Source organism: Trachymyrmex septentrionalis, unplaced genomic scaffold, assembly GCF_001594115.1.
Source record: "Trachymyrmex septentrionalis isolate Tsep2-gDNA-1 unplaced genomic scaffold, Tsep1.0 scaffold7, whole genome shotgun sequence".
In the NCBI taxonomy this organism is placed as follows: Eukaryota; Metazoa; Arthropoda; class Insecta; order Hymenoptera; family Formicidae; genus Trachymyrmex; species Trachymyrmex septentrionalis.
In genome coordinates this window covers 410,309-433,308 of record NW_017305884.1, presented here as the reverse complement: position 1 = coordinate 433,308, position 23,000 = coordinate 410,309, and the positions used below count along the sequence as shown (strand labels likewise).

At 29.8% G+C, this 23,000-nt stretch overlaps 3 protein-coding genes and 1 long non-coding RNA gene across 6 annotated transcripts in view; 3 read left to right on the top strand and 1 right to left on the bottom strand.

Moving 5' to 3' along the window:
* Positions 1-1,161: 1,161 nt before the first annotated feature.
* Positions 1,162-5,542, bottom strand: LOC108753631. Of its 2 annotated transcripts, none has more exons than XR_001939645.1 (3): positions 5,513-5,542; positions 2,412-2,595; positions 1,162-2,143 (listed from the first exon to the last, which is right to left on the bottom strand). It is a non-coding gene; the product is annotated as an uncharacterized LOC108753631 (long non-coding RNA). The 2 variants fall into 2 exon arrangements; XR_001939644.1 differs by having other exon boundaries at positions 1,162-2,089.
* Positions 5,543-7,089: 1,547 nt separating this feature from the next.
* Positions 7,090-13,505, top strand: LOC108753647 (Fanconi anemia group M protein). The gene is made up of 13 exons (XM_018495438.1): positions 7,090-7,345; positions 7,500-7,667; positions 8,389-8,561; positions 8,774-8,863; positions 8,981-9,205; positions 9,278-9,431; positions 9,556-9,671; positions 9,752-9,871; positions 10,017-10,182; positions 10,283-10,437; positions 10,622-10,856; positions 10,976-13,086; positions 13,210-13,505. The coding sequence occupies exons 1-13, from the start codon at positions 7,180-7,182 to the stop codon at positions 13,426-13,428; spliced, it is 4,098 nt and encodes a 1,365-aa protein (XP_018350940.1). The 5' UTR covers positions 7,090-7,179; the 3' UTR covers positions 13,429-13,505.
* A 3,708-nt stretch (positions 13,506-17,213) lies between these two features.
* Positions 17,214-18,943, top strand: LOC108753398. The gene is made up of 2 exons (XM_018494941.1): positions 17,214-17,681; positions 18,848-18,943. The coding sequence occupies exons 1-2, from the start codon at positions 17,214-17,216 to the stop codon at positions 18,941-18,943; spliced, it is 564 nt and encodes a 187-aa protein (XP_018350443.1).
* Positions 18,944-20,560: 1,617 nt separating this feature from the next.
* LOC108753632 overlaps positions 20,561-23,000 on the top strand; it is a 15,398-nt gene continuing 12,958 nt past the window's right edge. For both annotated transcript variants that reach the window (XM_018495402.1, XM_018495401.1), the window contains exons 1-2: positions 20,561-20,774; positions 22,145-22,323. In XM_018495402.1, the coding sequence (XP_018350904.1) occupies positions 20,759-20,774; positions 22,145-22,323 (195 nt within the window). In that variant the 5' untranslated portion in view covers positions 20,561-20,758. The remainder of the gene's footprint in view (positions 20,775-22,144; positions 22,324-23,000) is intronic.

The following is a 23,000-nucleotide window of genomic DNA, read 5'->3' as shown; positions in this document are numbered from 1 at the left end:
TTTGCAAATCAATATAAATTTTTTAGTCTTCAATCTTAGCTTCATAAACTCAATATTATTCGTTCACGTTTCGACGGGTGGTGTAATGTTATTTTGTCCATACGAATTAAAGAACTTTTCTATTAAATTAGGAAACGTTTACATCAGTAATAGCTCTATGAGTTGAAAAATATGAGTTGCCTTTTTTTTCAATTAAATATAAAGGCCACTTCTTAATTTTGTCTACTTTAATTCTGTAAAAGAATTTTTTATTTCATTCAGTCTATTCAAAGGTTTCTATGCTATTTAATGTATCAATAATTTCATCACTCCAACATCCCTTTAATATGACTGATGCTATATGGAAGAGTGCGTGTGATTTCCCGAAATCAATAACTATTTAATTGGTCTACGGATGCCATGATTGACAACATTATTTACAAACCGTTACGTTATTACTTCGCATAATTTTCCATGATGCAATCATGCATGATCTTATGCGAATCAGAAACCACTAATCTTGTATATGTGCACCTTCAATCGAAAGTGGAAGCAATGGCGATAACCCTTTACGCTGCACGTGAGACACTGACACTGACAAATTACGGAGTTTAGAACTTGATAATCTTGATTCCTCATCACACTGCCATCGCCGATGCAAGTGATGAGAAATTGTAAAGACAAAAGGTCGCGCGAACAAACCAGAAGAGTCGACAAAGTTGCAAAGTATATATTGCGTGTTTTCGAAAGTTCAGTCTAAAGTTGACGTTAAACTGCAGGCTGCTGGAATCACCGGATTTAATGCACAGCATCCACCTGGAAGTTAGCACAACGCGAACGAACTTACGCCGACTAACGTTGAAGAAAAAGAATTAATTAACTGACTTTACTAACTTTCTTGGCGTTGCGTGTTTTGGAGGATACGTTTATTGTCGAGAATGTAACGGATAGTAATAAGTTTCGGACTCCGTATATGTTTCATTTGGATATTATTATCAGTATAACTTTTATGCATTTTAAGCAGATATCGTTTTCCGAGCACCATTTTTTTTTATTGCAAATTGCAATTTAAATATCTTTAAGCTATAAAATAATACCAAGGAAAAAGGAGAAAAGACAGATCTAATATAGAATCTCGTAAAGCTGCAGAAATTTATAAAATTAACGAGTGTATATGTAAATTATATGATATAAAAAATGGTTTTCCGATATTGTTAAAAAATTTATTACACAAGTTTCTATTTTAATCACTAGAAGTATAATCACTAATCGATCTATCCAAAGTATTCATAGTGCGTATACAATTAAGCGTATGATCTTCAATAACGCTGCAATTCCCCCTTGGTCGGACTCGACTTCAGCAAATTCAAACCATAGCCGAATGTAAGCGACTCTCGCAGAGAATAATCTTGTATATTCGGTCTACATAACCGGCGCCACATAATTAATCGCGATAATCCTGGTGTGATGCAGCACAGCCTAACGATATTATCCTCCGTCGCTGCACTACTGACCTTGTTTATAACGTCGAAATTAGTTATACCTAACATTCGCGAGAGATCGTATTTCCGGCTACAAGTTGCAAGGAACATTTCCCAGCAGATTTCAGGGCATCATCGTGTATGCAGCGCGCTGTTCGCATTTAACCTTGGGGCAACGCGTTGAAAATAGAAACAGGTGATATAGACAGATTTAATATTAATAAATACGTCCATAAAAAAAAAGAGGGAAAAATGCGACTTCCTAGTGAGACTTGTCCAGTTGCATATCAGTTCTACGCACGATGCTTTAGTTTCTGTGATTTCCATGAAACGCGCTTCCATTGTTTTTCCTTCCTCTGGCCTGGCGTTTGTTCCTTCCGCTTTTTTTGCAATTTCAGCGGTGAAATATTGTGAAAAATATGTCGCGTTAGATTTATTCGCTGTCGAAGCAGCGAGTTGATACGATCATGCTCTGTTGTCCGTTTTTGATGATTGCTACTTTTTTCTGCGTTTTGCCGAGGAACACAAAATTCGCACTAGATCGCTTTGATCTACTAGACTTGTTTCGTAAAATAAAAGCGATCATGCTGCTGTCCGCTTGTGACGATTGATTCTTTTTTGACGTTTTGCTGAGAAACGAAATCCGCGTTATATCATTTCCATCTAGCGGCTCTATCGTGTTACTAGATAAAAATAGACCGACGGTTTTAATTTCATGAAATATAACTATTTTATAACTTATTATAAAATATAATTATTTTATATAACTTTTAATGCCTTTTTTGAATGATTGGTTCAATTAGACGAATAATTAATTACTAAATACACCGCAAATAACTACGAAAGAGAAATTTATGGTCAATGAAATTTTTCTACCTACGAGCTAAAAATGGAAATAGGCGGCGCGGCGTGTCCGACAGTGCTGCGGGTTTAAATACTTGTTTCATTTACCTCTGTCCTCCATTAATTCATTATCCAGCAATAGGCGTCCCTAGTGGCTATGTATCATGTGCATTTTCGATGGAAATAATCCCTCGCACTGTGAATGGCACTCAACAAACGCATCATTCATTGTCGTTGAATGAAGAGATCTCGCTGATGTACAAAAATCCGTTCAATAGGCTTTTTCCTAATACTAAAGAATACGTTTTACAATGACTGACTTTGAAAAGGAATCGATCGTTTGACGTACAATTTCAAATAACTTTAAGCAGTAATATCTATGTAATTACGTCGTCTGAAATATTGTTTAATCACTAAGCGTGTAATAAATGGTTTAAACAAGCATCCATAGTTCTTTGACGTACAAATTAATCTCCTATTGTATTTAAAAATTATTTTTGCAAGTATAATTACAAAGGGATTAGTTCCAGCTTCCAGCATATTTTTGTTATTGCTATCGATTTTTATTCTTTTATTCAGATATATTATTATATTATTAATGCATAATATATACAGGATATTCCAGAAATAGGTGGTCAAACTTATCATACTGTCTCTAAGGATGAAAAAGGTCATATAAATATAGGTTCGGAAACTTTTTTCCTTTTTAAAATATAAACACTTTTTGTTTACGAGAAAATATGTAAAAGGTTTGTAATTTACTTGAAGAAATTACTGAAAATAACTATACGTTGTGTTTCGATATAGATGCTGAATTTCTCTAAAGTTAACCATACATGAAATGAATATATTTGCTATCTCAATATTTGAATAAATCATCATGGTAACACTATCTCTTAATTATGCAACGTTTAGATATAAACTAATTTATTACGATAAGCTGCCTTCGATGACAGTATCACTTACTCTAGCACATTTACTTCGTGTGAATATCTGTTCATGTAAACTTTTGAGATAAACAAAGTGTTTATATCTCAAAAAGGAAGAGTTTCCGGACCTACGTTTATGACATTTTTCCATCCTTATGGATTGTAAAATACGATACTAAAGTTTGGCCACGTATTTCTGGGACACCCTGTATATTACACACATGCGCACGTACGCATATATTACACTCACACATATATGCCCATAGTCAGGCCTTATATTTAAGGCTTCCTTAAATTTATCTTCAGATACTCTACGAATTATTTCATTGACTACTGAACATCTAAAGATAAATTTAAGGAAGCTTTAAGTACAAGGTCTAACTATGAATACGGACAATATATATATACATGATTCTTTCGGAACTCGACATAACATATCGCCCTATTATTTCTGATATTGTTTATACCTCGCGAAAGCTTAGTGTTCTTCAGGAAAATATAACGATCCGTATTTTTTCTTTTTTTTTCTTTAAAGCGAACCCGCGCGTCTAGCTGTAATATTAATTTTCATTCCTTGATATTTTGAAAACATCAATTTTATCGGATTTTTTACCTCATAGTAAATACAAAAAAAAATATGAAAGCATTTAACTTTTCATGTAAAAAATTATCTACTCAATAAAAATAGTCTCGATTGATTTAAATTTCATAAAAGCAGTGAAAATAATGAATTTTCGAAAAAATGTGTTTTTCTTTATAAGCCTAGACATTGGCAGTAAAATAAATATTTTTTTTTAGAAAGCTGACATTTTTTTGTACATAAGAAACAGCTTCATTTAGATTAAGAATCAATTTAGTACAATAATCTTATACGATAAAGTATTTTATGACATTTTTTTGTGCCATTAATAAATGTATATTATTCTAGAATATTAATAATTTCAAATGTAACTTTTTTGGAAAAATAATAGCCGTTAGGGTTAGATAGAATATAAAAAAGTAAAGAAGGTGCAAAGCTCATAATCTTACACAATACACTCGCGGAAAAACATATATATTTATGGCTACAAATACTTATTATCAGTTCTTACTAATAAATATAGCGTATAAAATTTTCCTAACTATATACATATATTATGAGTTTAAGAAATGACTTTTCATATTTATTTTCACTATTATTTCTCTGGTAAAATGTTTTTACAAATAATTTTCAGAGATGAATACGTGATTCAAATATTTAGAAAAAAAATTGTTTATAAAAAATAACTTGAAAATACCATAAAAATGTCAAGCAAAATTATTTAGTAGTAGGGTACACCAGGGTGGTATTATATAAAGTCCATTAATCTCCCTAATAGTAAAATGTTAGCAATTTGGAAACAAATTTACAGTGAACTCAATCAGATTTTGAGTACAAAACCATAATCATTTGTGTCCACATTTGGCTATGGATTTGTTGACAAAGCCTGTTGACAGACTGTGCCAGCAGATTGGTGGCAGAAACCGAGCAGTCTGCTTGAATCAGGTTCTGCTCTCAATCTGCCATCAAGTTATGCAGGACTGTTTGATTTCTGTTACCAATCTGTTGATATAGCATGTCTAGCAAATTTTGTTATATTTCTGACAGCTACCACAATGTGCTGATAATGTCAAATAATACAAACTCTTTTTCATGTACAATTTGATGCCTTTCAATAAAAAATTGGTAGTAGGCTCTGTTCAAAATCTGTCTCCACAGGAGACTTTGCTATCAAGACTGGAAAAATTGGGTCACAAAAGTATAAGAACACAAGTTTGATATAAAAAATATCTTATATATGGATTTTGAGTGAATTTTTAAATATGGTAAGGGCTTGTAACAGATGTATTGTTATGACAAAATCATAAAAATAAACAATAATTGACATCCTGGACAATACAGTCTGAATTATTTAGTTTCTCTTAACGTATCTGTGTAACACACATTAATATTTTGTAAATCAACAATTTGAGAATTTATAATAGTTTCATGATATAATGCGTTTTCTGTTTAAGGTGAGCTGATTTTCTTTCGCATTAAATTGAGTTATGAATTCCAAATTATATATTGCAAATTAGAATCTATTATAGTGTAGTGACTCGTTCTGGATGGATAACTCAGTGAATATCGATTAGGATTACATGTAATATTGCTGAAGAGGATTCCAAAGAGAGCCGAAAATTCAAATATCCAAAATAAAGAAGATATTATGTAATGGAGTAATATAAAATAATTTTTTACAATTTAATAATTGTGCATACCTGCTTCTGTGCTGACTCTCATTAGCCTTGAATTTATTGTTTATTTTTATGTTAAAAATTGAGAGTCTGATTCTATAAATATTGTATGACAACTAGATTAATATGTTACATAATTATATTAATGTAGGTAATTATACAGTTTAGTTACGCACCTTAAAAATCAATAAAATTAAATTTATTCAATGCGTTTTTGCATGAAACGAAAGAATCTAACAGAAATAAGCATCGCTCTGCTTCATGAACCGAGACATTAAGCGTTAAAATTGATGACTATTGAGGTTAGGAAATCTATTACAGGATGTGATACTATGGTGCATATATATAAATAGGTGCATATATATAAAATGATTAGCATTGCGCATAATGGCGATAGTATACTAGAACCGACCAATCAAATTTATGCCCAAATGCACTTTTTGCGTATCATAGCGCTAGTGTACTGGAACAGCCAATCAGAATCGTCCAAATTTATTCTCTTACTGCGCATTCACATGAATACTTTACCTTATATATTTACACTACAGCAATACTGCGATGTAAAACCAGGAACACAAGGAAAAGCACAGGAACAAAAAATAACAAATTTCAATATATCAGATACCACGCATACTAGAATGGACGCTTTCTGATAGGTTTAAAATTTCATATTCCCTGTTTTTATTGTCTATTCTTTTCAATGGGCGTGTTTAAGTTGACAAAGAGGCTAGCCTGTTTGCCGAGTAAATGAGCATAATTGGTTGTTACTTATCCAACCAATCATATTTAATTACTCAGTAAGCATGTCTAGCTGTTTTGCCGTCTTGAATTCGCCCATTGTGTTTTTAGCTTAATTATGCCATGTGGTCACCTTCTTCGTGCTTTGTAACCTTTTGCCACGGTTGATAGGAGATAATTTTTTCTAAGAAAGACCGCACAATAGAAGGAATAAGTAATTAGAAATAAAAAATAAACGATTTCAACCTATTAGAAATCGTGTATTCCAATGTATCCAATTTCTGATAGGTTGAAATCTTTATTCTTTATGGCCGCAGTACAAACTTACGCATAACGCATAGTGCATAAAAAAATCAACTAATTAGAAACCTTCCTTTCCTCCCATTTCATGAAAAGAAAGAATTTTGATCGGTTGATTCTTTTATTCACTATGGTCTAGTTTACATTGTGCACTTGATACTAACTAGTAACTTTCTGTTAAATTATTTTAATTTTAGCGACGTAATTCAAAGAACGTTGTATTAAATTGGTACAATATGCATTAAAATGATTAATTAAATACACATCTCGTGTACACAATGCTTGTTTTCTTGTTGAATTGCTAGCTGATTAGAATCTTGCCATTATGTATTGGCTGCGATACTGGCACTGACAGCAATAAGGAAATAACTAGATTGTAGTAACTTGTAGCACTGTCGCTCAGATCGCTCAGATCTCAGTGGAAACGCGGCCTATGTCAAAAAAGATACCCACGTGACGTGAATCACAAATCCTTGGTCCTTGGAAGCTGTTGGAAACTGTTTATGTTAGAAACATCATGTTGTGCTGTGTTTATCTAAGATAAACATTCATGTTCATTTCTTTAAAAAATTAATATCGATTATGTTGAAAAGTGATTTCCGATCTGTCGATTCTGTCTCTGGAGTACGTAGATCGAACGAGACTCTTCAAAAATGGAATCGCAAAGTATCCAAGTTTCACATCATCCAGAGACCAAAGGATTCGATCTGTCAGCTGGAAATACTTGGATATATCCAGAAAATTATCCAATTCGCCAGTACCAGTATGACATAGTTCAATCTGCTTTATATCGAAATACTATGGTCTGTTTACCCACCGGTAAAGAGATATTTCTTATTTTCTTGTCAGCATTAAGCCTATTCTACAATGTGTTTTTATTTCTTGTTTCTTGTCTTTACTATTTTTTTACTATTTTTTTTATTTCTTGTCTTTTTCTTAATAAAAAAGTATTTTTGTTTTCAATTTGTGTTAGGTTTGGGAAAAACATTTATCGCTGCTGTTGTGATGTATAATTTTTGGAGGTGGTATCCATCTGGAAAGATTGTATTTCTGGCACCGACGAAACCTCTGGTTGCCCAGCAGATTAAGGCATGCTATGAAGTAATGGGGATTCCAAATGTCGATATGATAGAACTGACAGGTTTTAACATTCATTTATGTCATCTATGATACGCTTTCCAGTGAGAGACACAATATATAATACATTGATTATTTCATCTTTATTTGAGAAGAGACAAATAGAGAAATCAATGAATAAGATGAGGGAGAGAGAGAAAAAGAGAAAAGATAAAAGAAGGAAAAACTGGATAGAGCAACTTTAGGATACATTTCAGGAGATGTTATTAGTGTCATTTATATCATTCTATCTTCATTGCTTATCAGAAGTGAAACAAGGATAGAATGACATAAATACAGCTTATAATATCTTCCTGAACGTGCTTTTAATGCTAAGGCAATTAATTAAGTAAATAAAAAAGAGCATGGAATGTATAGAGGTATAGAAGGACAACAAGTCCCTTTTTAGAGAGTCACCAAGTCTCTTTTTTGATAATATACATGGTGAAGTAAATAAATATTCTATTTTATATTCTATTTCATTTTTGTTTAATATTGGCAAACAATAAAGATATAATGATTCACTGTGTTACTATATGGTTATGTTTCAAAATTAACTGTTAGGATTGAAAAATTATAATACACATAATGTAAACTACAGATTTTCAGTATTAACAATGAATTTTGGAACACAGCCTAGGTTATTTGAATCTTTTGCTGGAAAGTATTTTTAATCATTCATAAACATATATTTTGTACTACATATTATCACGTAATCTAATAAAAGTATATTGTTTAACATATAGGTGCGATAAATCAGAAGAATCGTGAAATAGCTTGGCTCAAGAAGAGAATAATATTTGCTACTCCTCAAGTGTTTCATAATGATCTTGAGAAATCGATCATACCAAGTCATCTAATTAAGTGTGTTGTCGTGGACGAAGCTCATAAAGCTCTGGGCAAGCATTCGTATTGTGAGGTAAAGTAAAGGAATATAAGAAATGTGGAATATGAAGGAATATAAGGAATTTTAGTTGCTATTGTTTTGATTTGGTCAGAAATTTTAATTTTTTAATCTTCAATTTCGATCTTTAATGCATAATCTGATTTTGGCCTAAGATATCACTTAAAATGATCTTGAAATAAAAACAGACTGTGAATATCGATTTTAAGAAAATCTATAACTTTTAGTGTATCAGAATATTATCCACGCAGAATCAATACTTTAGAATATTGGCACTTTCTGCCACGCCTGGAAATAAACTAGATAATGTTCATGAAGTAAGTAAATTCAATTCTGTACTTGTAAATATTTAATGTTACTAGAAATTTGAATTAGGATTTTAAAGAGTAATAAGTAATTTTAATATTCTCTGATGAATGTTTTATTGTGCGTAGGTAATACAGAATTTAAATATCTCCCATTTGGAATTAAGAGATGAGAATTCAATCGATATAGTACCGTATATTAATAAAAGAAAAGTAGATATTATTTTAGTACCTCTTAGCAATGAATTAGCTGCATTCAAAGAGAGGTATATTATTATTATGGATCACCATGTAAAATTTCTTATGCAATGTAATGTATTACGAGGTCATACAGCAAACATATCTAAAGGAAGGGTAATTAAATTATATTTATAAATGTTTATGATTTACTGGTACATAATTTTAAATGTTCACTGCGTTTCTTAGGTATTCCATTTGTTGAGGGAATTTAAAACAAAGACAAATAAATCTGGAAATTATGGGCAAATCATGAAGACATTGAATATTTTGTTAACTATGTATCATGCTTATGAACTTATGATTAGGCATGGATTGCGTGCTTTTCGCAAATTTTATGAAAGTACATTATTTATAAAATTCATATTACAGTTAATTTTATGAAAGACGCTATACACACGCGCGCGTGCACATACATTTTGTTAATTATATTTATTAAGCAAGACTGAAGGAAATTTTACTTTTAGCTCATTCTGATAAGTTTTGGATACACAATGAAAATCAATTACGAGATTTACTCCATGACATAGAAGCTTATCTTGGACCATTTCCGGAATTATATCCTAATGGAGACGTATCTGAGGTTTGTAGAACCATCTCTTGATAATGGAAAATCTAAAAAATTTATAATATAGACATACAGTATAGAAATAGTTATTTCAGATACCAGCAAATATTGTATTTGGACATAATAAATTTCACAAACTGAAAGAGTTGCTTGAACATCATTTTAATAGTATCAATGGTGATCGAAAGGACACAAGAGCTATAGTTTTCGTCGAGGTTTGTATATTAGACTTTTACAGACTATATATAACATATGCTATTTATTAAAAATTTTTGTAAATTATAATATAGAAAAGTGTAATTAATTTATATTCAGAAAATATGTATTATAATTTTAATATGTTGCTCCATAAATCTTCAGTACAGAGACATAGTCAATGAGGTCTATATTTTGCTTTTGCAATCAAAACCGATAATTAGACCACAGATGTTTGTTGGCCAAGTTAGTCAGAAGCAAAAGCAACAAATAAAAGCGTTGGAAGATTTTCGAAGCAATCGTGTGAATGTGCTGATTTCTACAAGTATAGGTGCGTAAAAAAATAGCAATATTAATCATTTTATATACTGTAATTGCATCTTTTATCTGTCCTTTTTAAGATATATTAATTTTTTAAATATACGATGTAGGTGAAGAAGGATTGGATGTAGGGGAAGTAGATCTTATAATATGTTTTGATGTATCACAGCATTCTCCGATAAGATTGGTTCAAAGAATGGGCAGAACCGGACGTAAACGAGATGGTCATATAATTGTTCTTGTTACAGATGGGAAGGAACACGAGGTAATTAAAAATTTTGTAATATTTTGTATATATGTATGCGTACGCGCGTGCGTGTGTGTAAAACCTGTAATAGTTGAAACTGGATCTTAGATGCTTAAATAATTTTTATGTAAATTTTATACTACATATATAGTAATTTGTGTGGGTATATGCACTTTAATTGAAATCTAATTTAACTTTACAGAATTTAAAGTCTACGCTTTCTAGAAGGGACTCTTTAAATAATAAAATATTAAACACAAGCAACATATTTTCCTCCTTGTACGATAATAATCCTAGAATGATACCAAATCAGTTTACTCCGGAATGCCATAAGATGCATATTATAGCATTACCAAAAACACCAAATGAAAAAGATAAAAGAGGGAAGAAAAATATCAATAAAAAGAAGGAAGCATTTAACATGAAACAGAAAGAAAGTGAGTTTTATGGGTAATTAATTTTTTTAATTCTTCTTTTTGTTATTAATTGCTTTATATTTATCAGAACAGCAGACTTATTTTTTAATATTTCTTAAAAAATTATATTTGTTGGACAGATAAAAAAGGAAATCCAAGTCAGTCGTTGATGATGAGATTTCTTACTGATAAATGTAATGAACAGAATCGGGATAAGACATGCAATAATCTTACTCAGTTAACAATACAAAATAATAATACAATAAATCCTAATAATGTCAAACTGTTAACTGACGACAACGCGGGAATCGATTTCCTGACGCTATATGCAGTAAAGAAATCAGAGGAAGAAATGTCCTCTGAAGCTGTTTCTAAAATGGATACGACTTATATTCCCGCACCAAAACCAATTGAAGATTTATTCAGTTTCGTAGTACCTGATGTAGAAGTTATTAATTTATCTTTTTTAACGGAAGATAATTTAACGCAATGTAAAAATTACGAAAATAATTTATCGATACAGGATAAAAACGAAAATGAGGCTATTCATGACAATGATTATACTAACATCGATGATGGTAACTTTTGGTGCACTGTCCGAAATGAGAGGAATATTCACAACGATGAAATAAGATTTGAAGATATACTTGATGAAAGTTCCGATTCGAATGAAATAGAAGTTTCACATATAAATCAAAGAATTACAGATGTAGAGATAAATTCAAATAAAGTACCTATATCTGATAGAGGACCGAAACTTTCAGACTATCCGAAAGAGGACAATGACATTATAACTGACGTAAGAACTGAATTGTCAACTAATACACCAGAAGACCTAGAACCTACTATATTTGAGAACATATTGAATGAATCATTTAGTTCTGTCGAAAACGATTTAAAAGAAGAGAATGTATTTGAGAACATATTAAATAAATCATTTAGTTCAATAGAAGACGATTTAGAAAATAAGGGTAATACAGCGTTGCGAAATGCGGAATCAAATCTTTCAAACATTTTCACTAAAAATACAAGAGAAATTAATGTGTCATATGAGCCTAACATTAATATTTTTCATAACGAAGATAATTTTGTTAGAACTAATCTATCAGCGTCTATGAAACTTGCTAAGTCGAATAAACTCGCACATGTTATTGATGAAATACAAGATGTCGATTTTAATAGTGATGTTGATATAAGCGAATTTATTAAATGTGACTCTAATAAAAATAAATCGATATGTAATTCCAAAACAGAAGAGAGTTTCTTATCTATAACTCAAGCTGTTGGCGAAATAGCACGAGTGAAAAGAAATTTGACAACATCAAAACCTTCTATAAATAAAGAAGAATCGATTAATGACGATAGTACTGGCTGGATTTCAGTCAATATTAAAAATGACATCAAAGCTGGGAAAGACAATCTAAATTCGACTACAGATAATGTCACATTATCAAATACTTATTGCAATTCCGCTGCTAAATCACCTACTATTAAACAAGATTTTGATTTCTTAGATGATTCTGACGAAGACTTCATGATTACGGAAGATAATGTTCAGCAATTTAATGAGCTTGAAAGTTGTTACTTTCGCAACTCATCGAAAAATTTGAAAGACGATATTAGATACATGCCTAGTACATCGAGAAACTCAGTAATTAGAAATGGCTGTCTTGATGATACATCGGAAACCTTGAAAGTGGGAAACAGTTATTTTGATAATATCTCGAAAAATCTTAAACCATGTGGCATATCAACACCGAAAAATGATAGACATTCGAAATTATCTTTGAAACGAAATAAAGCCCAGCAGGACTCGAATACGATAAATTTGAGTTTCTTCAAAGCGCCTGATAAATATGTGAACAATACAGCAGAAAAAAATATTTTAAAATCTATCTCTGATACGCCAAAGCAAATCTTTCCTTTGAATGAAAAAATCATAAAGAAAAGCAAGCATAGGCTCAAACGTAAAAACAATGTCAAAAACGAGTTTATAGATGACGAAGCTGAAGTAGATTCTGATGTCAGTTCAGACGAGATCGTTACAGATAACGAGGATCTTGGAGATTTCGTGAGCTATACACAATTCTCACAAGAACAAGTCGATATGCATGCGCATTATCTGCAAACTGTTAAGAGCCCGATAAAGAAACCAGGCGCTTTTCATTTTAGGGAACCACGGTCACCTGCTTTAAATACAGAGATGTATTCGCAGCTTTCGTCGCCAATTCAAAATACCTCATATCTTTATGTGCGTATATTAACGTATTACAAATTTTACCTTCGACTTGTAAGAATAATCGTACAAGTCCAATTTATATATACGAAAATTTAATGAAATATTATTTAAATATCTATTTACTTATGATTTTAGGATTCGTTTTGCGTTGCGGAAGACGTGGAACCAAGCATACTTCATAATGATTTGTTATTAGATAGAATGGAAAGGAAATTGGAACAAAACAGACGAAAACGGTTCTGTTTTGACAAGAATACAAAATGTACTAAAAAGAAAAAGATGAATATTTTAAATTGCTCTGTGAGCAGCGAGGATGAAATCGAAAAATTGCGTTTACAAGTGCAGGAAGACTGATTATAAGTTAATAATAATCCAGCTGTGATGTGTCGGTGTATAATAAGTTATGAAATGTAGTGAGAAATTTATTTTCACATGTATAGAATGTAAATATTCGTTAAATATTCAAATGTATTTTTATACAACATTTTTGTAATAAAATTGTGTAAAGATCTATCTTTAATCAAATATAGGGTTTGATAAGGTGGATTCTCGACCCACTAAAAAAAATCCACTTAAAAAAGTCAAAATGGAATGCCGGTGTATTTGGAGTCAAAATTGTATCACTGCCACGAAGCGCGATTGCTGGTAGAACGTTAAAAATAATAGTTTTCGACGTACATCGAATTTTTTTTATAGAGAAATTTTCAAAAATTTTGATTTTTTCAAAACTAAAAAATTTCAAACGCACTATTTTTGTTCTATAAATCATAGAGTAAACAAACAAAAACTGAAATTTTTGCCTTGACACATTTGCGTGAAATTATTAAAAGCTATGTGTGACTTTTCTTTCAATTATTTATTAAATTATAGTATATAGAATTTATAATTTCTCACACACACACACACACACACACAAAAATGCTATTTTCTTGAAAAATTCATAAAAAGTCTATTAATAATTATAAATAACATTTTAAATTCTCATGATAAAATTTTCTTTCAATTTTTAGAAAATTTAAAAACTTGTTTAATTTATTTTTAGTTTTAATTTTCATCCTTCAAATATTAGTTGTAAATATTAAATGTATTAAAAATCTTATTTTTATTTTTTTGAGCAAATTTATAAAAAAATCTACGCATAATGAACATTTTAAGACCTCACACGTGATGGAATTATTTTTTGTCAAAAAATGAATAAAAAAATGAGTTCGAAGACTGATCGGATCGATTTTATATGGAATGTTTCTTATACAGATATATGTGCGTGTATATTATATTAAATAATAAATTAAATTAAATTAATTAAATTGAAATTAATTCATAATATAATTATCTATTATATTATATTAAATAGCGAATCTTGCTAATCATTAGTGGACTATAAAAAATAAAAATGCATAAAACCGGAAAAATAAATACCAATAAAATCCGGGTTTAAAAAAATTGTTGGTTTTTAAACCCAGATTTTTTTCAAATCCTAATCATATAACGCAATAATTTATAAGCGATAACGTATCTCTGTATTCTGGAATCCTCTTGCATGAAACATGGGTAGCTTTCTAACGAGCGATACTATGTGATACAGTGATCATTTAATCTTTATTTAACATTGGCGAACAACAAGGATGTAATGATTCATTGTGTTACACTGTGTCATCTTTGTCTCTTGTTGGAAAGCTCCTTTGATTTTCTCTCATTTACAATAGTTGCACAGTCTGTATCATAAATCGCAAGCTTGTTGTCACAAACTGTTACAGCCAATCTGATGCATCAATATTAAAATTGACGTTTCACATTGGCTGTCACAACATGAGGCCTGTTCATTTACTGAAAAATTTTCTAATGATACTCTTACCATATCTTTTCTAATAGTAATATGTATCTTTACAGCTTATATCCACTTAAGCTTTTACTGCGTATTGATTCATGATGATTATGTATCTATTAATGGTTGTGTTCAGCAGAAATCAGCGTTTTAGATTAGATTATGTAATATTCATATGCTGATTAAATTATGTAATATTCAAATGGATTATATAATATTCAGGTTTATGTATAAACGAATAGAAGAATAGTAAAAAAATTTTTCAAATCATAATTATGCATAAACGATTATATATTTTGTGCGTGCGTGCGAGCATACGTGCGTGTATTCATATAATTCAAAAAAATGGAATAAATATTAATTCAATTTTTTTATTGTTTTATTAAAAATAATATTATTTTATTTATACATATTAAGTTGTCGATACATATTTGTTCAGTAATGCGATGCAATATCATAAGATAAGACAAATGGTATTAATTGCATAAACAATGTCGAAAAAAAAAACATTTTGATATTGTTAAGTTATAATTAATCCAGTTTTATTGCTAAATAAATTTTATTGATTAGCATCATATTCCAAAGTATACACAACATATTCAATTATGATAAAAAAAATGTATTCGGGAATAAATTTTATGTTTCCACAGTTACTTATCCCATACAGTTATCCAATATCCATATCACTACTTCAGAGATAGTACGGGAATTGATGATCCATGAATGATGATTAAATATTAATATTCACACATACCTATGATGGATTTATTGAACAGGTATTGTCAAAAAGATAGAATATGCTCCAGTAAATGAGAATGGATTGAAACAGATTTAGATTTTCAGAAGTACGCTTCGTGAATTCATTCATCACGAATTCATGAAAATTTCGTTGGCATGATTTTTCATAACGCAGCAGTTTTGTCAGAATAAAATTTCTAAATAATATTTGTTAAAGATTTAAAAAATTCAATTTGAAATATACATTGTTTATAATTATTTTTAAAAACGTTTGATTACTTAAAATGTTGCCATACGTTGATAATGCCAAATGTTGATAATACGTGTATAATATTTCATGTTGCATATTTCTATATTATAATATAGAAATAATTATAAATTTTTATATACGCATATACAATATGGATCAATTTAATTCTTTCATGTACAATGTTATATTGTTTTAAACATTAATATTTCGAAATATTTTTCTCAATTATTAAACGATTTTTTTTTTAATTTAATTTTGCAAGAATGTACCGCTAGAATTCGCTATTATTTTGAAATATTATTTCAAACTTAATTATGTAAAAACATCAATATTTTTTATAAAAGATAAATATTTCTACTTTTCTACATCTATTTTAATTGTGCAATGTATAGTATAAAATGTTATAGTATGAAATTTATTAAAAATATCATTTGGCTTATTCATATCGCCGTTGTATAGAATAATGTGTCTAATGTAAACGTCATATTTATCTGGAAACATCAATAGTAAAATGACATAATGGCACTGTGGCATACCGATGATACAGAATAGTCTGACAAGATATAAATGATAAACTACATGTACAGAATGCGCAAAGATTTGTTTTTAGATACGAAGATGGAACCATTAGAGCAAATGGACAGAAGACATATCAGTAAAGTTACGTTTGGCCAGGTAAATGAGAACACCGCAAGAATGGCGGTCCATTTGGGCTTGATATATCTAAAGACCTTAGCTAACGGAGAACACAGAGCTCCCTCCAGGAGCCCTACGGAGAGAAAACCCCTACAAGGACAAATCTGATCGAGAAGGACCCTGAAATTCTGTCTTACACGGCATTCCAGATCTCTCCCTTAAAAAGGTCTGAAGAAAGTTGATGAGGGCGGGCAATCTGGACGGATTGCTAAGCCAATTCGTTCAAATTGATTCCCACTACCCCAAAGTACGAGCCTTGGAATGCTTTTGGACTTCCTCCCATTTGTACGGAGGAGCTTTGTAATGAGAAGTATATAAGAACTGAACGCCAGTTCTCATGTTGCAGTTCCAAATTCTTGCCGAGCGATATTACTTCGATTGAGATCGTTGAACGAACAGTATCTCGTACGTAAGAAATTTCATAAAACTAAATTATATATATATTAATAATTAAACAGATAACAATTAAATAATTAAAGAAATAACGTTGCAATATAACTGCAATTATAATTTAACATTAAATAATAATAACAGATAGGTTATTGAGTTAAATATTTATTTATTTCTTCTTTTCAAGTAGATCTTGAGCGCTTTTTCTCAAGTTTTTCTGGTCCTACAAAGTGAGAAAAGATGAAATTTCCTGCAGTGATCATTTGTTTACTTGCTCTTGCATGTGTGCGAAACACTATGGCATATGCCTATAGCAGGCAGATCAGACAGGCACCGACGACACTAACAACGGTACCGGCGGCACCGATGGCACCGGTGGTACCGATCACAAATTATAACAATACTCAATCTCCTTATTCCTATCCTACCTATCCGGTCTATCCGAGCAACGTAAATCAGATCGGGCAACCTGCCGCCCCGGTAATGAATGTGCCTGAGACTACCATATCGCCGCCTACCAACAGTACCAGCGTATTGGATACTTCCGCCAATCAATCTTTCCTTCAGCAGATGAAGACCTATAGCATCTATATATTGCAAATATTGATGACAGTTTTTCTCGGCGGGACCTTAATAAACTACATTTGTTTGCAATGGTCTTTCTGCGACAATGTCTTTGGAGAAAACAACTTTTGGAAAACTAACAAGGTAAAGCAAAATATATTTATTTATTTTTTCTTTTTGAATATGAATCTCGAAGCACTTTCAAAATTTGATAATAATTATTACCCATCTTTATCGTAGCGGATAGATCCTAATAAGAGAGAACTTAATTTATAAATTAAAAAAAATGTTAATCTTGAACCGAGAAGTTTTTGTCTTTCTTTATATGTGACGCGTATCTTAATTATAGTATATTAAATTTGAATTAATTATTTTTCTTTTCCTTAAAAGCACTTAATAACAAAAGTAATACTAGAGTGTCTATGAAAGAGCAATGAGCTTAGAATGCTGACAGTGCAATTAAATCTAAAAGTAATAATAATAATAATAATAACAATAAGAGCGTAATCAATCAATGTATTTTATTTAAATTCCCGCAAATCTTCGATCAGAATTAATTAATTTTTATATTTCTTATGCTGTATTCATATTTCGTTAATTATACCGAGTAATTCTAATGCATGAATAGACATAATGTTAATTATTTTTATGAATAATGAATGAATGTGCATGTGTGAGCTTCGATATTTATTTAAGGAAATAAACATGGAAGTTTTCCAGTTAGGAGACACACAGTGTGAGACACAGGAATGTATAATGTTATTTGTTGTTTAAAAGGGCTGCTATTTTTACAGCATACTAAAATTTTGTATCTATTCTAATAGTTGATAGTCTATTTGATACACCTTAATTCTAGCAACGAAACATGTATGATACAGTGTCTTGTAGTTGAAACGTTGTTTAGTCTTTTTACTTCATCACCATAGTGAAAAAAAAGGAAAAGATTTCACACACATATATCAAAATATTAATTATTGAATGAAATTTTGAAACTCTTATCAAAATATTACTCCTAAAAAAATAACGAAATGTAAAAATTTGGTATCGTGAAGTGAAAATGGCGAAACCATTGAACACAGTATCGACTTGTGTTATAGGTGGAAAGCACGAAATCGTACACTGTTTTATATAGTATCGTCTGTGTACATTACTAAAGAGCACCCTTTTTAACGTAAATTTATATCATGTGTCATTGTTAGAAAGTGACACACTGTGTTGAACACTGTGTCACTTTGTATCGCCTATGTCTCTTGCTGGAAAGCTCCCTTAACTAATTACCTGTAGACTTAATGATTTGATTGTTTGCACAGGCAACGAGTCGTTCGTACGCGACATCGAATTATGTGGATGATATCAGCTTGGCAGTCTTCAAAGCGATAGATTACTATACTAAGCAACAAAATTAGGAATTGAATAAAAATAAATTATGCGAAAATTTTGTAATACTATTTATGTATTTTTTTTACAAAATAAATAACAATAAATAAAGGGCAAAGTAAGAGTTAAACATATTTCTTTAAAAAAGTCACAATTAAAAAAATAAATTACAAATAGAAAAAATATATAATAAAATAAAAACTCAGTTTAAATACATATTTTTTTACATTTAACGTTTACTTTATTTATTATTATTTTGTATACTTTTTTAATAATTCTTTTTACAATTTTTTAAATACTTTATATTCTCTTATCTTTTTATAGTGTTATGTTTATATTTGGCTTTTTCTGTATTGCGAGGAAATTATACGTGTCAGACGATGATATTTGCATAATGATATATTTGTACACAAAACATTTTCAATATATTGTAAATGATATCAATATGAAGCATTTCTTATCGATTTACATATCTATTTGACGGCGTCATTATGAATAAGTATTTAATATCTATAATTTCCACATCCTGCACACAAAGCATGATATCATTTTTAATTGTCGGGAATTTTTGTTTGTTTTAAAATGCGGTTGTTTCCCATATATTCACTTGAACATCGTCACGCTTGATCATGTTATCGAACAATCTTGCCGGATACAAAATTCTAAGTATTCCGAAGTTTCTCTTAGTAGAAATATTAACGTCATACAAAAGTCATCGTTCCTTCTTTGGTTTCATAGTTACAAAGGAGAACATTAAGGAGCAGCACTGAAAATTAATTAGACATTTAATTAGGCAGTTAAATATCTATAATTAATATTTTAATATTTTATTTTTATGATTTGTTTTGATTCTTTTTTTTTTAATAATTAACTTATTTAATAATTAATCGTATGCTGAGAAAGACTTAGGATAGTCGAAACATTTATATATTAATTTATTATTCTTTTTACATTTATTTGAGAACAAATATATTTTCACTTTATCTGAAAATTCTCGATTTGCTTGTATTATCTTTCTTTAATTGTTTTTACACGCAACCAACTTGTTTAACTAATAGCTTAAATACTCATAAGTTAATATACGCTTTTGCGAATATATTAAACGATGTCATTGTATTTTTTAAATATATATTTGTAAATAATTTTTAATTCCTTTACATTGATATTATATCTCTTAGTACACAGAAATTATCTGAGTGAAATTTAAAAAATAAACTCGATTTAATCTCAGCTTGATTGCAATTGCATTTCCATGGTTACAACAGGTTATTATTATTATTATTATTATTATTATTCATATATTTATAAACCTGTTACTTAATTTTTTATTATTATTTATTGTTTTAAAAAAATCTCCATTTTAGCAGTTTATTTTCAGTTACATGTGTAATTGTAGAATCTGAAATTTCCTTTATCGCGAGATCCTTTTCTCATTTCTACACGATTCCGCAGAAGTTTATGATAATATATACATATGTATATGTGCATATGCCAGTGTTATCAATAAATGTTAACAATACATTTTAACACGTGTATAAGAGAATCGTTCGCTCCTGAGTCATATTCACTGTTTCCTCCTCCTGTTGGTGCGATTTCCCCGCGCGTCTCTCTACGCTCGCGTGTTACTGCGTGTTACCACTACTCTTTCTCGCGGATGGGCTCTATAATCCATTGGATCGTCAGATGCTGACCGGTTTTGATCCGTACGCTGGTCATATCGCAACCGGTCTGCTCACCGGGCGCATTATAAAGTAAAATCACAAAAATCACGTACGTTAATTCGTAAAGTTCTACCCGCAGAGGCTACAAGTCGTAACGCAAAATTGCTTAGTGATTTACCGATCATGTGGCTCCAATTGAGTAAGTAACATATCTTCTTATTCATATTATATTAGTAGATTTAAAAAATCTATTCTTTCCTATTTTTTTCTGAAATTATTAAATAATAATAGAAATGTAATAATTGGAGAGTGTAATTGAAATAATTACACTCTTCAAATTTGTCGGATTAAAAAATTTTAAAATTTCTGCATTCCGCGCGCGATTGAAAAATATAAAGTTTTTAAATAAGTTATGAAATTATTTTAATGTACTTTTGTTAAAAAAATCTACATTAAAAAATTAAATTTTCTCAGACGAAATTTTGCAGAAAAATGTGGAAGCTAAATGTAAAAGTAAAAGTACAATGGGTTCGAAGGCCAACATTAAGATTCTTGAAATTGTCTTTTTTTATAGACTACAAAAAATTGAAGGTTTTGTTTGTATAGATTTGTATAGGTTGCTGACCGCGAAAAATGCGGTTTCCGTTCGGATAAGCATTAATGTGGTCGCTATTATCGATTCATATCTAGGAATGTATGTTGAAATTGTGAATTCTATGTACAAAACACGAATTATATGTACAATACGCTTGAAACTAAAAATTTATTATTAGGCACATAATCGTATAAAATTCTTAGAAACAAATATAATATTTCTTTAAACATTGACAAGAGAATCATTAATGAAGAGAAATAACGTTATTGAATAATAAAGTAATTTAACATCAAAGAAACTTACAATTAGACCTAGCAAAAATTTAAGGATATTTAATACGCATTTTTTAAATAATAGAAATTAACACAAATTGGTTTTTCTATTATTATGTCTAAATATATATGTAAAGTTTGAGCATAATTCTTTTATTGATTTAAAAGTTATTTAATTTTTTTGTTTGTCTCGATTCTCTCTTATATTATATAAAAATCGCGTTTTATAATATTTATTTAATAAATTTAATAAGGAAGTAATATTAAGAATAAAATCAAATTTTGTACATTAATAAAACTAATAAAATATTATTTGCACAAACAATAAATAGTTATGTAAAAATTTAATTTAAAGTATAAGTGAAATTATTATCACCCTCAAAATATAACTGCGTTACCATGAATGTTACTTAAAAGTAAATGTAATGTCGTTACCCATTCGTTATTGAAAAAAGTAATTTGTAACGGTAACAATGTTACAAGTAATATGTTACTTGCTAATCCTGCATATATATATATATATACAAATAATATATAAAAGTTTTTTATTTTCAAGGATATTTAATAAAAACACGATAAATCATTCTGTTAAGCAAAGATTGGTTTTAAATTGAACAGATAATTTATAAATGAAAGAATCGATTATTAATGATAAGATTCTCTTCAGGATGTAAATTATAAATAAAGAAATCTTAATTACAGGTTATTTATTGTGCCTCTTAATTGCGGTGGATTTTATAAAGGAAGATATCTGCGCGGTGGCACAAAATCCCGCTCAAACAAACATTTCTTCACGAAATAATCCTCAAGTTGAAGATGATGAAGATTTTGTGCCCTACCAGGGTGAACGCTTCACTGTATTCGATTGGATGCTATTTAGGGTACTTTTTATAGAATGCCCCTTACTTATTAGTAATGATTACATCTTATATATTCGATCTTATATATCTAAAAAATAAAAATTAATTATTATCTAATCGAATCAATCCTTAATGGAATTCTAAAATCATCTGTTTTACCGACTCACTAAGGCTTACACACATATCACGTGTCATCGACACATCATTATATACGTATTATACTATATTATACATCAATATCGCACATACATACGTAAATTTTTGATATTATTAGGATATTAAATATCTAAAGTTCAATTGTATTAATGTTACTTTAAACGAAACTTAAAACTTTATTTAGAGAAAGAGAGAGAGAGAGAGAGAGAGAGATCGAAGCTTCGCTTAAATTAAATTAAAATAATGTTGATGTAAACGGAGTTAAGAGTTTAATTCTAAGAACTTCATGTTATTTTTTTATGTAATCTGGTTTAGTTTGTAATTGTAGCCTTCAATTTTGTAAATACAGATTGCTAAGTTTTTATATCAAGTAAATGTATAATACTTGTCACAACTTAACAATTCAATAAGCCATATTGGACTGAAAAATGGTAAAGATCTCGATTTCAAAATTTTTTTCATTTTCTCATAAATTTCACATTAATACAGACTACTATTAATGCTAATATATATTTTAATTCTGAAAAAAATTTAATCTGTAA

What these genes read in the sequence shown, in the direction of transcription:
- LOC108753647 (XM_018495438.1), top strand. Translation starts at nt 7,180, where the DNA reads ATGGAATCGCAAAGTATCCAAGTTTCACATCATCCAGAGACCAAAGGA. An exon ending in CGATATGATAGAACTGACAG is followed by an intron (nt 7,668 to 8,388) that starts GTTTTAACATTC and finishes TTTAACATATAG; the next exon opens with GTGCGATAAATCAGAAGAAT. An exon ending in AACTAGATAATGTTCATGAA is followed by an intron (nt 8,864 to 8,980) that starts GTAAGTAAATTC and finishes TATTGTGCGTAG; the next exon opens with GTAATACAGAATTTAAATAT.
- LOC108753398 (XM_018494941.1), top strand. Translation starts at nt 17,214, where the DNA reads ATGAAATTTCCTGCAGTGATCATTTGTTTACTTGCTCTTGCATGTGTG. An exon ending in ACTTTTGGAAAACTAACAAG is followed by an intron (nt 17,682 to 18,847) that starts GTAAAGCAAAAT and finishes TTGTTTGCACAG; the next exon opens with GCAACGAGTCGTTCGTACGC.